The sequence below is a fragment of the Phasianus colchicus genome, chromosome 9, assembly GCF_987193195.1.
Source record: "Phasianus colchicus chromosome 9, bPhaCol1.hap1.1, whole genome shotgun sequence".
In the NCBI taxonomy this organism is placed as follows: Eukaryota; Metazoa; Chordata; class Aves; order Galliformes; family Phasianidae; genus Phasianus; species Phasianus colchicus.
In genome coordinates, this window is record NC_143444.1 from 27,046,803 (window position 1) to 27,060,018 (window position 13,216).

The window sequence follows — 13,216 nt, forward strand, 5'->3', positions numbered from 1 at the left end:
TTGTCCCATACCTAAGCTACTATATAGTTAAACATAAAAATAATGGAAAAGTGTACTGAAAGTTTATTTTTGTTTTTCCAGCAAAAAAAAAGCTTAAATTATTTTCATTGTTGGAATGATTTTTAAACTGTTTTTAGAATTAATTAGTTTTAATTTCTTTATTTAAAAGCATAAAGCATTTTAAAGCCCTAATCTGCACCTTCAGCTCTCTCAGAGATTCTCTAAAGCTTCTGAGGTGATTTGTTTCTAAAGTGAGGAAATTGCACTTGGTTCATGGTTAGTGCTACAGGTAGGGAAGTGCACAGAAATACAGAACTTACCTGTGAAGATGAGATGAGAACTTCAGATTCTCAGCACAATGTATTTTCCCTCTAGCATGATGAAAGACTTTTCATCCACGTAGGACATTACATGATTTCTTGATGTTGGATGTCTGCTTAAGCTGAAATACAGAAAAGCATACAAAATTTGAAATGCTTAAAAACTACCATTAAATCTTTCATCTAACCAAGATTTTTTTCCCTTACACTAATGCCACTTATGCTTGGACCACCTCACCAAATTTAATCAAGCTGTCAAAGATCTACAAAAATACTCAGTTGAAAAAAAAACAACAACAAAATCAACACAGATTACAAAATGTGATTTGCTCTTCAAAAGATATATTTCCAATATGCGTTGGATGTACTAAATTGTTTTCTGTAAATTACATTTTGCTTTTCTTTGCCAAGAAATACCAGAGTCAGGCACGGAGGAACAGTTTCTTGGTCCAAGAAGAAATCAATGACCATCAAATGCTTTCTATGGTTGTTACTTTACATATACAAATTCTTTTCCCTCAGCAGACATCACAGAAAATGTTAGAAATTGGTATTTTTTCTTGTAGACAACCCAAGAATGGCATCTGTACATTAATCCTTAGGCACTGGCGTGGCTCTAAAAACCTGAAAGCTCCTTGGTTCTATCTCCTACATCTCCCTGTCATTTTCTGCAAACCAAGTCCTCACAGAGAAGTTCCTGAAGGTCTCATGAGCAGTGCTCCATTTCACATGGTATTATGCATGGCATATTTGTAATTCTCAGGTTTTGCTGACTGTATGCCATGACTCTTACTCTGAGCACTTGTATCAGTAACCACTAGCAACCAAGCCACCGATATCCTCTGACATTACACCACAGTTACTAGATGCTTATAGTTAGTATACTAAAAAAAAAAAAATAAATGCACTTGCAAATCCACCAAAAATCACAGAACTCCCTTATTTTCCTAGGACATAGTTAAAGCGAATCTGTACATCTGGCATACCATCTTGCTATTCTTGGGCCAAAGAACTAGCACTTCAATTCAGGCTGTACTCATAAAGGGCCTCGCTTGACACATCACTACTGCAAGGAAACACTGTTTTCATATTTGGCTGCTCCATGAATACCTGCCAATGAGGTCTTGCATAGACACAGACTCTGCTAAATTATGGTTGAATTAGATGATCCTAGTGGTGCTTTCCAACCTTAAGGATTTTATGATTCTGTGCTCTATGCAAGATCCAGACTGTTGCAAAAGTTTCGTTTGCAGCAGTCTCTTCTTTCCGGCAGGGCTTTGCTTTTGTGGCAAGTGTCTGCAGCTCGGTTGTGCAGCATGCTAGATCCTGAGGGCAGTGTGGAGCACAAGCCTTCCTCTTCCTTCCCTAAAGTTTTTCTCATTCCTCTAGCCATGCTCCTTGCAATTACAGCACTCCTGCTCTTAGCATTTTCCGCCACTCAGCAGAAAGAGACTGATTTTTACACTTTTAAAGTTGTAAATATCAGGGGCAAACTAGTATCTCTGGAGAAATACAGGGGCTCGGTAAGTGCACGCTCCTCGCATGTCTCTGGAAACCAAGGGGGGTGGAGAGATTGGATGCATGCAGATAGATTTGCATTTGCGACTCTTGAACTGATCTGGAGCGTTGCCTGTGCTTGCTTTGATATTGCTCCGTAGGTCTTTGCACTCTTTAAATAAAGCGTTTGCAGGTTTCACCTCCGTGTGTCACAGCGTTCCTTCTGCAGGCTGCTCCCTGTATACGTGGCAGGCAGGGACTGCCTGTGCGCCTGTCCTTTGTGCAGCAGGATGAATTGCACTGGATGGCAGCTATTAAACTTAAAGCACGTTACCTTTGTACATATTACATTTGGAACTTATTTCTGCCTTTTAACTGCATGAGTTTTAATTTTTTTTTTTTTTTCCTGGATTTCATTCCTTTTAAAGTTCTGCATCAAAAAAATATATATATAATAATCAGTGGTTAATGGAGTTAACAAATTTCACCATAATTAGTAATACAGAGGTAAAAGATGAATGGTTTATTGACAGTTATTTGTGTAAGTGCATTGTGAAAGTGTAGTGCATCACGCTACATTCTACTTGTTGATTTTAGTATAACAAGATGAGCAAGAAAACATTTTTTATGTCTTTAAATGTCATTTAAATGTTACTTTAAGGAGTTCTAGACAGAGCTTACCAGTTTAAAAACAATTGCCCTGAATGTAATCTGATTGTTTTTCAGCAATTTGACAATCTAAGATACTTAGTCCCTGTAAGTAGTGAAGAGAGGTTAGAATAAGAAAAGGGGCATAAAGTTCTTGCAGATAGATTTAGACATTAGAGAAAATAAAACAACGTAAAGCCCACAACCTCCACCCTTAGCACTCAAGAGGTGCATCTTATGTGATGCTACCAAAAAAGGCAGGCACTGGTTTCACTTTCACTCTTAGCTTCAGCTTTGTGTTTCCACCATCCTTTTCACCCTCCTCAGTTACTTCACTCAGGTTATTGAGCCCACTGGTCCACAGTGGTGAGTCACTAAAACATTTGCAGGAAGAGAGGGCCCGTAGAAGGAGGGATATATTTTCCTGAACAGCTGAGTAAAGAGAAATTCTGGTGGATTTAAACCAAATAAGAGGCATTAAACTTTGTCTGGTCAAAGTCCTCCTCCATTCACAATTTGGTTAGAAGACAGACCAGAACTGGTCAAATACAGACTCAAATATCTATCTTGAAAAAAAAAACCAACATGCAATCTATGCAATATTTGCTTTATTTTTAAAGAGTTCCTTCCAAAGTCTCTGTCAATAAAACCTGTCACAAGGGCATGTTTTTCTACACATCATCTACAAATCTATCTGAATAAGCAAATACCACCTGTAGCTTTACTTCAGAGCCAGAAACCACATAGAAAGGAGTACAGGGGTGAAATTGGAGGCACTCTTTTCAGCCACCCTGCAGAGTTCTGTGGCTGTTTGCCCCCAACCTAACAAGTTGCTGAGCCTGCTCTAGTATCTCATGACTGCATTAGGATTAGGAGCATGCATCTCTATCTCCACTGGTGCTATGACAGCACACCATCCTCAAGGAGTAACTAGTTTCCTAAGGGAGAGATCTAGAGCCATACCTTGGAAAAGGTTAACGCCATCAGTGGATGTTCCTCCTTGATCTCTGCTAAGCCATATGGAAGAATGTATTCTAAAACAGGTGATGATCAGCTTCTATACGGAGCAAAAGGATTTGCATTCAGAGATGCAATCAACATTCACTCCAGCTGCTCTTTGTGAATGCATATGCAGAATTTTAAACTACTTTATAATAAGCCATTGCACTTTCTGCCATTGTCATCAGAGTTCAGTATCAAGGAAACAGAGGTTAATTAAACATTCATTTCTTATAATAAACCTTCTTAAATCTAGATAAGTAATGTCAAGATGCAGGTTTATCATAATATTTTGAAGCAATTAAAAGAACACAAGTAACGTATCAGTGCTATGTATGTGCTGCTGGTGATTTAAAGTGAATGTGGCACTAGTTAGCCCTTGGAACAAGTCTGCTAATTGCTGAACCAGCTTTTAACAGCATTAAGCTTTCTGGCAGATGTAGAGGAAACATTTCTTCAGCTCAGTCATTCAGCTAATTAATTAATTAATGTGCCACAGGAGCACAGGTGAAGGCAATTCACCTGTGCTGCCAGAAGGGGTGGAGTCTGGCTCCACCTCTCCTAGACCTATATAAGACTAACTACCAGTAGGGAAGGATCTCTTCTGGAGATCCACTCTGCTGGAGTTTCATAAGTGAGCCCAGGATACAGGTAAGCATCCTATCTATTCTCCTTGTGTTATTATAACCTGCTTTACCTAACTCTCTTGTTTATTTCATAATTATAGCATCTTAATATTCTTTGATCATACACTCATCAAGAATTGAAAAAAATCAGGTTTCCAGAGGAGACAAAAGAAGCCTGTAAATCCTAAAAGCACAAGAGCCATGCTGAGTAGAAATAAACAGTGCAATTCATGACTCACAGGTTCTTCAATAACTCATTATTAATTTAAATTATTATGTATTCAGATCATAGGGATAATTGTTCTTACTAAGAAAAAAGCAAGACTAATAGATATTAATTCAACTTCCGTTCCATTCAAGTGCATCTTGATACAAATCAGAATTACCATTTTTCATATAGTAAATAAGAAAAGCACTACTTACAATTCTGAAATACCCTTTTTTCCTGATGTAAGTATGCACAGATATAACCTGTCCTCCACTTTAATAAAAATATTAAAAAGAAATAAGGAAGATCTTTCTTCTTGTGGGGGTATAAGAAATACCATTTCCAGAATGCTAGAAGTTTATACGTGTGCTACAAATGTAATCTGGTACTAAATCTACCTGAAAGCAGAGAAGGAGAAGAATACTAAAACTGAAAAAAAATACCACAAGTGCAGTAGATCAAAAAGCTGGCTGTTTTACTTCATTTCATGAGGTGACCTGCTTTATCCAGGCTACCATACTGATGTTGATCCATCTACTTTAAACATGAGTAGCGATGATTGGTTGAAAAGAATCAATAGGATGCAGATAAGATTTGTTTTACCAGAACACCTGTCTAAATCCAAGTTTATATCTTATCTTATCTCTATCAGATATGCTCTAAGTATAAAGCACTATTCTTTCCCAAAATATATCTGTCTGGGAGTCAGGAATCTCACAACCCTGCTGTGTTTATACTCATCTAGATAAACTATCAACCTGTCTGCCTTCCTGCCTACCACACAATATGTACAGTGTGCTGGGGTGTAATATAGCACTGCTAGGACAGTTTTTTGGGAATTCTGAAGCAAAGGAACTATAATCTTCTAAAGCACTAGGCACTGCTACGATGTACAGCATTATTTTATTGTGGAAAGCAATGCTAGGCACCTTGTATCATCGCTCTCTGCAGTCTGAGAATGTAGTATTATTGAATGTGTATAAATACAGGATATTGATACTTAATTACTGTACAAATAATTGCTATAATAACTACTATTTTAATCCATGAAGGTAACAATTGAGTCAGTTTAATCTGGCATTTGTAGCTGATCTTTTCATCAGCCAGATGGGGACAGTTAAGAACATGAGCATCTATCATTTCTGATAAAAGATCGATGAAGACTTACTTTAAAGGTGACAGATTCTTAAATCTCTAGGATACACATACACTGTGTAAACATCAAGTAAAACAAGAACTGAATTTGCAGTGTTGAGTAGATGAGTTCAGTACTAGAACGCATAGGTTTTCTAAGGTATTAAAAGACAACAGTTTATATAGAATTCAGATTAAATTGGTTTTGAAAAGTTCAGGTTGAATTGTTGGCATTGCACACTAGGTGGTGTGGTTGACTTGCACTCTCAGAGCCTAAGGTGGGAGAAAAGTCAAAGGGAGTACTGAGCTTAATTTCAATCATTAATAGTTGTCGAAGTACAATCTCTTATGAGGACAAGAAGAAAAGCTATTATTTATTAAAAGTAAATAAAATACGAATTACCACATTTTATCACTTGCAGTACCAGACAGATGCTTATGAGATAGCTTGATAAAGGCTTTTAAATAATCATTCTATTCAGAATACAAGTTTAATTTGTGATGCTAACAGTTTGTGACAAGGATGCATCATAGAATCATTTTGTCTTCTCATAAAAACAAAAAAGGATAGGGGAGGAGAGGGAATGGAAAACAGAGGAGAGAATCCTAAACCCTAATTATACAGCACGTATTTAAAATTTCAAGTAGAGATCCTAAATGTAGTTTGAATGACTGGTGCTTTGGAAGTTAGCTAGATGGCTCCAGATAATATTTCATATGCAAGTTTATAGGGATTGCTTAGACTGTATTTGGCACAATACAAAGATTACATCAGCTTCTGCTTTAGAAGTTACCTTTCTGCTTGCCAGGGAAAACAAATAGGGCTGCTCAGAAAACACTTAAAATATAGTCACATACCTATACAAGGCACAAAATGCACAATGTGTTAATATTTAACATAAATTATAAACACCAACTTCACCTGAGCTTTCTCTTTACTGCTTCCTGCACCTACAGGAACTTCACCCTATTACTCCATACCTTACCCAGATTATGAGCTTTTATCTGAGAGTTTGGATTTGAGACTTAATGTTATTCTTAGTCCTGTATTTTTCATATATATTATGTACTCTATTCATATTTCCTACATAATCTTATTTTGCATAGAATCATATGGTAACATTAGAATCCAGAGTTTGCACTGAGCAAAGGCAGCAGTCACAGACATCAGTATGGAGGGTGTTAGGATTTTTTTTTTACTTTTTTGCTGTGTATTTGCTGTGTAACTTTGATCAGGCCAATTAATATGTCCAGGCGTCAGGTTTCCCTCTTGCTGCACTGGGCCTTTCAGCATCGTTGTCTCACACTGACAATAATGAAGCCAACTATTCCTAGCTATTGCAGAAAGATCGATATGAATAGCTGCTGTCATTGTAGCTATTCTGGGAATATATACTGGGGAATATACTGGTGATAATGACTGAATTTGAGTTTTTTCTTTGCAATTTAAAATGAAGCACCAACTTCTGGACTGATGTATAATCTGTAGAAACCCACTGGATTCAGTGTACACTAGATGCACTGGCTTGTTACTCTTAAAGAATGGTTTGAAAAAAGAATATAATGTAGTTATATGCAAAGAAACCTCACCATAAGCTGCATAATACTACTTTTATTAATAAAATCATGCTGTATCTAAAAGGTCTGCAATATTCAGCTTTATTCTACTCTCAAGAAGACTTTAAAACGGGCACATTCTTCACTACTTTAGATCTGTAATTGGGGCAGTAAACCTTCATATTTTGTATGTTGCCATTCTGTTATGAGTAGACAATCTAGAAATTGTGTGCATCCATTTATCATTGCCAGCACATCTACACTGGCAGTGATAAATGGATCAGCCAGTTCTGAGTACTAAATTCTTTACAAGAAAAGATGTTGCACAACAGATGCTGTACAACATAAATGGACAATCAAAAACAACCATTAATGTGCAGATTTCTTTCAGGCAACTGAGTATTGCTCAGCTGAATGGTCACTTCTTAAGAACGCTTAGAAACTATCCAAAATGCAAAACAGAGAAGCTCTCCATAGGGTAGGCTCTCCATAACTGGGAATTAAGATAATTTACTAGTTTGATTGTCTTCACAGTTTCCCAATGGTAATTCATAGAAGAAATACATATTTTTAATCTTTCTGTAGTGAACAAAACTTAATGCAATTTCAAACATGAGCAGTCTCAGTTCTGCAGAAAATGTCATTTTTTGAAACTGAGCTGCATCCCAGCCTACTGTTGGAAAACTGACATGTGCAGCATTTTTTAATCTCTCTCATCCTCTTCTTCAGGTGTCATTAGTTGTCAACGTTGCAAGCGAATGTGGGTTTACAGATAGTCACTACAAGGCCTTGCAACAGTTACAGAAAGACCTTGGCCCATATCATTTCAATGTGCTGGCATTCCCATGCAATCAGTTTGGGCAGCAAGAACCAGACACCAACAAAGAAATAGAGAGTTTTGCACGAAAGACTTACGGTGCCTCCTTTCCTATGTTCAGCAAAGTTGCAGTCAGTGGAGCTGGTGCAATTCCTGCCTTCAAGTACTTAATTGGTGAGTAATCTGGAACAGTAATGGGTTTTTTCTCCAGGGTAGAATTCCTGACACAGGATACTGTCTGATTAAAAAGAGTGCCTATGACTGTGCACACAGGACCACAGCACAGAATTTTCAGAAGTTAAGTCATTGACCCATTCTCCTGCACAAGGCAGGACTTCTATGTCGCTACAACAGGCTTGTCTAGCCTTTAAAAAAATATTCCAAGGGATGAAGAACTCTACAAGAACAAATGTCCAGTAAGAGCTAGTCACTTCTGCCTTGAAATATTCTCCTACACGCATACAACACCTGATCTTCATTTTTTTCCACTTTGTAATCTTGTAGGTGGTTCTCCTGCGATACGACTGCTGCAGGTTGGATTTAAAGATTCATCTAATGATCTTTAGAATAAGAGGAAACAAAGTGCCTACACGATTTACTTCTTCACCAAAAGTGAAACCGGACACTAAGAGTTAATCTTGAATACTTCCTTCCTCATTCCTTACCAAACATTGCAATAGCCATACTGTACTGTTTTTCCAGTTTTGATCTGCATTATAGCTAAATGCTACTTGAAGAGGTTTTGTTCATTCTCAGCAGACAGCTAACAAAAATACATGGTAAAGCAGAATATTCCCTATCAAGACGCTTTTTCATTCACTGAATGAACACTCTAAAATACCATTTAAATGCCAGACTTAAATGACAGCCTTTATCTAATGCAAAAGAAATATCTGCCAGGAATTATCTATAATAAAGACCAAGATGACATGGTATCACAAGCTGCACTCTGCAAGAACCATGCCACTTCTTATTCTCTCCAACACCATAATGTTCACCCACACATTACTTAAAGGAGTTCCACTATTATTTTTGGCTACCTAAAGCAATCCTCCCCCCAGGTGGATCTTTCTGCTAATCAAAATCCCCTTTAATTCTCTTCATGCTCTTCCATTTCTGTTTTTCCCTTTTGAGGTTGTCACCACGGACATGGCACATGAAACTTGCATACCTCTTCCTTCCTTGTTTGCCCACAAAGGGAAGCTGCTGGAGACAGTATATTTACTGCAGCTTAACAACCAATCAACTATGTAGGTCTGTCTGTATTCTGAGAATACTCTGAAATATATTTGGATCCCATGAGATTTTGTCTATTGTATAATCAGTGAAAAAAGATGCTAATTTGTCTGTAGGGTCTGTACTTGTGCCATTAGTGTAATGAGACTCCTCGTCTTACTCAAAATCCTGAACATTTTGTTAGCTATGTAAAAGATAGTAAAGGCTAAAAATACCACTGTAGTGAAATGAATACGTAGTCCTGGAGAGAGAGAGTAGTATATGAGAATTAGGAGGAAACCTCGTAGAATAACTTACCTTGTTACTTCTTCACATAGCATTTCTTGAAACATTCTTCTGAAGTGTATGATACCAGGTGTTCATGGAGGAAAAATTCTGGATAAGTAAACAAATTGTCATTCCCAGTGCAGTTAGGTTTTTTTATATCCCAAATTCCATTTCCTTATCAGTGTTCAACTGCTTCAAATCATCTGTAGAGTACATACACGTCTCTTATGACTACAGTCCTTTCTTCTGTCTGTCTCAAGCTTGACTGTGCTTCCATCATTCTCCAGGGGACTAATGTCTAGTTAAATCACCTTGTCAGACAGCTCATCTTAACATCCACTCTGAACACCCTCTAGATTTGACATTCCTTCTTTTTTTGATAATCATCAGATTGGTACAAATAAGAACTGAAGAACTGGTTAACATGACTTTCCTTCATTTTTCCTTTTTTCTCCCCCTCCCTGTAGATTCTACAGGAGAAGAACCAACCTGGAACTTCTGGAAATACTTGGTAGACCCCAATGGAAAAGTAGTAAAGGCCTGGGACTCTACTGTCTCTGTTGAAGAAATAAGACCTCATGTTACAGAACTTGTGAGGAAAATCATCCTGAAGAAAAAAGATGAATTATGACTTTCAGAAATCGTAGCAGGTCGATTACATCTTTATTGAGAATTAGGAATGGGCTCTGTCTTCTCACATTCCAAAAGAGAGAATATGCAGAAGGGAAAACATGACCAGTGGAATTGATATTCACCACCTTCAGAATGCAGAAAACAGATAAATTTAAGTTTTAATTACTTTTTAATTTAATTTTTGCTATCCCGAAATATATTCTATTTGGCCCTTCCAAGAAAGAAGGTTGCATCAGCAACTTTTCAATTCCCAATTCAAATTACTGTTGGTTTGTAGCACTACAGAAAGCCAGTTAATGTACCTCTAGCAAAGAGGCTCAGAGTAACAAGAATTTCCCAGTTGGGATATTTCTGACATGTAAAATTCTGTTGTCATATTTTGATTACAATCTAAATGAAAAAGTAAAGAATAAAAACTGTGATTGATTTAAGGCATGTACTAGGAAGAGGGCAAAAACATATGTCCAGTCAAAACCAACTTCATTGTATGTTTTTCTAGTTATGAAGGTCAAACATTTAATTTCATCTACCTGGAAAGTCAGTTGTTAAGGGCCTGAGGAAAAACATATCCATAAAACTTAAATAAACAGAATACAAAGTCTCTGTAAGAACTCTGAAAGCTATAATCTCTCTCCATTTTTTCATCCAATAAGGATTATCAAATAACAAATAGGCTCTCATCCTTCAGATGTTCTGATGGCTATCTGGAATGGCTGTTGCTTTCTTTTAGCAGCAGTGGGGCTTAGAAGACTTACTCTCACCTCCTAGAATTGATTCTAAGTTTATTTTTCAATTTATAACACCATCTGATTGTACATGCAGCAAAACATTAGAGAATTAATGTTTTCCTATGGAGCACATTTTTTCAAACATTTGACTGTTGCATAATGCTACATTATTTAATGTTGCAATTGTTTAGTTGTACCCTTGTTTCAAAGGTACCACTCAGGCACCTATTCAAACTTCACACTGCAGAGGTTATTAGTGTATACTAAAATAATAACAATAACAGCCCCATTGTTCTTTGACAGAAATCCACTGAAGATTTGTCTGCAAGAACTCTTTTTATCAATAAAAACACGATGTACAGGTCCTTTGCTTTTAAACCCAGGAAGAAGCCAGTCTTGTCAATAACACTGCCATTGGACAAGTGAAAGCTTTTTTGGTGCATTGTAATGCTTTTTAAAATAGCAAAAACAGTATTTGTCCATGCAGTTGTCAGGGTTTGAGCACATAAATAAGCCTTAATTGCTCTGGCCACAGTATGAACTTATAATGGCAGTGATGAGCTGGAATAGCTCTTCAGCATCTAAACAGTCTTCAGCTGAAATCAAAGGCAAGCATTATGGATGCACTGGCTTGCAGAAAAAAAAGGGAAAGAGTAGTACTGAATAACTATTGGAAATAAAGGAATTGATCTTAGAGTCCATTACAGATCCCATGCTTTAACAGCTGCTCACTTCTGAGGTCTTGGACACATTACATAGTCTGGCTTAAGGAAGTAAAGAGCTGGAGATGTTCTGGGGCTTGAAGAATGGCTCTGAGGGGCAGAGATTGTTCTGTATAAAGCAAGCTGAATTTCCCTGAAAGAAAGCAAGGGCTAGGTGTTGGAGGGTTTTTTTTAATTTTTAGTTGGGGGTGGTAGAAAATAAAAGGAAGTAGTAAGAGAAGTATAAAAGCAAAAAAAAAAAAAAAAAAAAAAGGAGATCAGGTAAAAAGGAAGAAATGGGAAGGAAATGAAGAGACAGTTTGCAATCAAAGACTCTTTGGAATAAACAGAGGATGGAAATGTTCTGTTATATTGAAACTAATGAGCATACTCCAAGCTATATCAGCTAATTCTCTCTTGGAGCATAGCTTCAGAGTACAAGAAATTGGTGCAAGTGGCAGTGAACATGTCTATATTTTCCTCTGATGGAGAGAAAAGTGGATGCTACCATCCATTCAGTCCTTTGGTCTATGCTTACATCAATCACTCAGGACAGCTGTTACAAAGTAAAGTGACAAAGAAAGCAGAATCAGACTAGGCCAGCATGTGCTGGAACAAAGAACCCAACTACTAGGAAAGGAGCTCTTTTATGACTATAGTTATTTATCCTTTCTGTCCACTGATGCCAATATAGTAATCTAACTTGCTGTTAGCAGAAAGAGAGAGCCAAGGGTATTTTCCATAGAAAAGATGTTTCTATTAGCTGAAGATCTGATGAGCCCAGGTCATGTTTTGCAAGACATTTTAAGCTCTCTTTACTTCAATTTAGGATGTCTAACTTCAAACAGAAATCTGGATTTACATAAATGTGGTCTTGCATTCCCTATTAGATAAATACTGAAAGTCTAAAAAGATGTCATGTCAATGTCCAGTTGAAAAGAGTTCATTCTACATGGACAAATAATCTCTGGGCTGCTTTAAAGTCATTACAAAGCAAGGAAAAAAAAAAAGCTTTCACTCATCAATAATACTGCAATTGGACAGGACTAGATTCTTATTAAAGCATCCTACGGTTAAGAGCAGGGGACCTGTACATTGTGTTTTTACTGAGGTAAAAATAATTTTTGCTGACAAGATTTTCAAAGGATTGCTGTCAAAAAACAGTGAGGCTGTAATTGTTAATGTTATTATTTTGGTAGGAGCTAAGAAGTTCTGCAGTGTGAAGTCTGAGCAGACACCTGAGTGTTATGAATAATATGGGGTTGGTGCTGTTCTTAACAAATTGCCAATTTAAAGAGAATTTAGTATTACAAATGCAGGCTTTGAAATGTGAACAGGTACATGGCTTTAAGCACATGAATACTCTCTCTGAAGTTTACAGAAACATTTTTATGATTGAGCATGTGGTTTATATTCCACCTTTTGTCACATCGGAATTCTAGCCTGCAGAACAAGTGTTTTGGTCTTTTAATGAAAGTTACAGAGGAAAAGTAAATATTCTTGGCTGCAGATTAGTTTACATCTAGTTCTTCATGACTACCTGTTCCAAAAAAAAATTGCAAACAAAATTGTGCTGGCGTGTTGAAACTACTTTTCATCATGCAGAGATCTGAAATTACTTTTTCCCCCCAGCAGGTCCTGAAAACTGTAAAACAGCACTGAATTTATAGCATGAGACTAGCTGCTTTGCAGCCTATCTGCTTTACAGGGAAAATAGGAGTTTACCTTAACAGATGAGCATTTATGCATAGAGTGTGATTATGTTGATCACTTAAGACTTGATCTCCTCCAGCTTGCAAATCTGAAGGTGTAAACTTTGCAAGCCAGTTTAAATGTTAAACTAAC

General features: G+C 37.0%; 2 protein-coding genes across 3 annotated transcripts in view; one reads left to right on the plus strand and one right to left on the minus strand.

Moving 5' to 3' along the window:
• Positions 1-13,216, minus strand: part of TUT4 (terminal uridylyl transferase 4) — a 66,940-nt gene that overhangs the window by 47,291 nt on the left and 6,433 nt on the right. Inside the window, exons 2-3 of one of the 2 annotated variants that reach the window (XM_090146672.1) lie at positions 3,429-3,522; positions 321-442 (exon numbers count right to left, since the gene is read on the minus strand). The gene's annotated coding sequence lies outside the window, so the exon portion shown is untranslated. Of the gene's footprint in view, positions 1-320; positions 443-2,498; positions 2,517-3,428; positions 3,523-13,216 lie in introns of those variants that run through there. The other variant, XM_090146673.1, reaches the window with a different exon arrangement.
• Positions 1,575-10,846, plus strand: GPX7 (glutathione peroxidase 7). The gene is made up of 3 exons (XM_031602547.2): positions 1,575-1,843; positions 7,719-7,980; positions 9,777-10,846. Exons 1-3 carry the CDS (start codon positions 1,637-1,639, stop codon positions 9,938-9,940), a joined length of 633 nt encoding a protein of 210 aa, XP_031458407.1. The 5' UTR covers positions 1,575-1,636; the 3' UTR covers positions 9,941-10,846.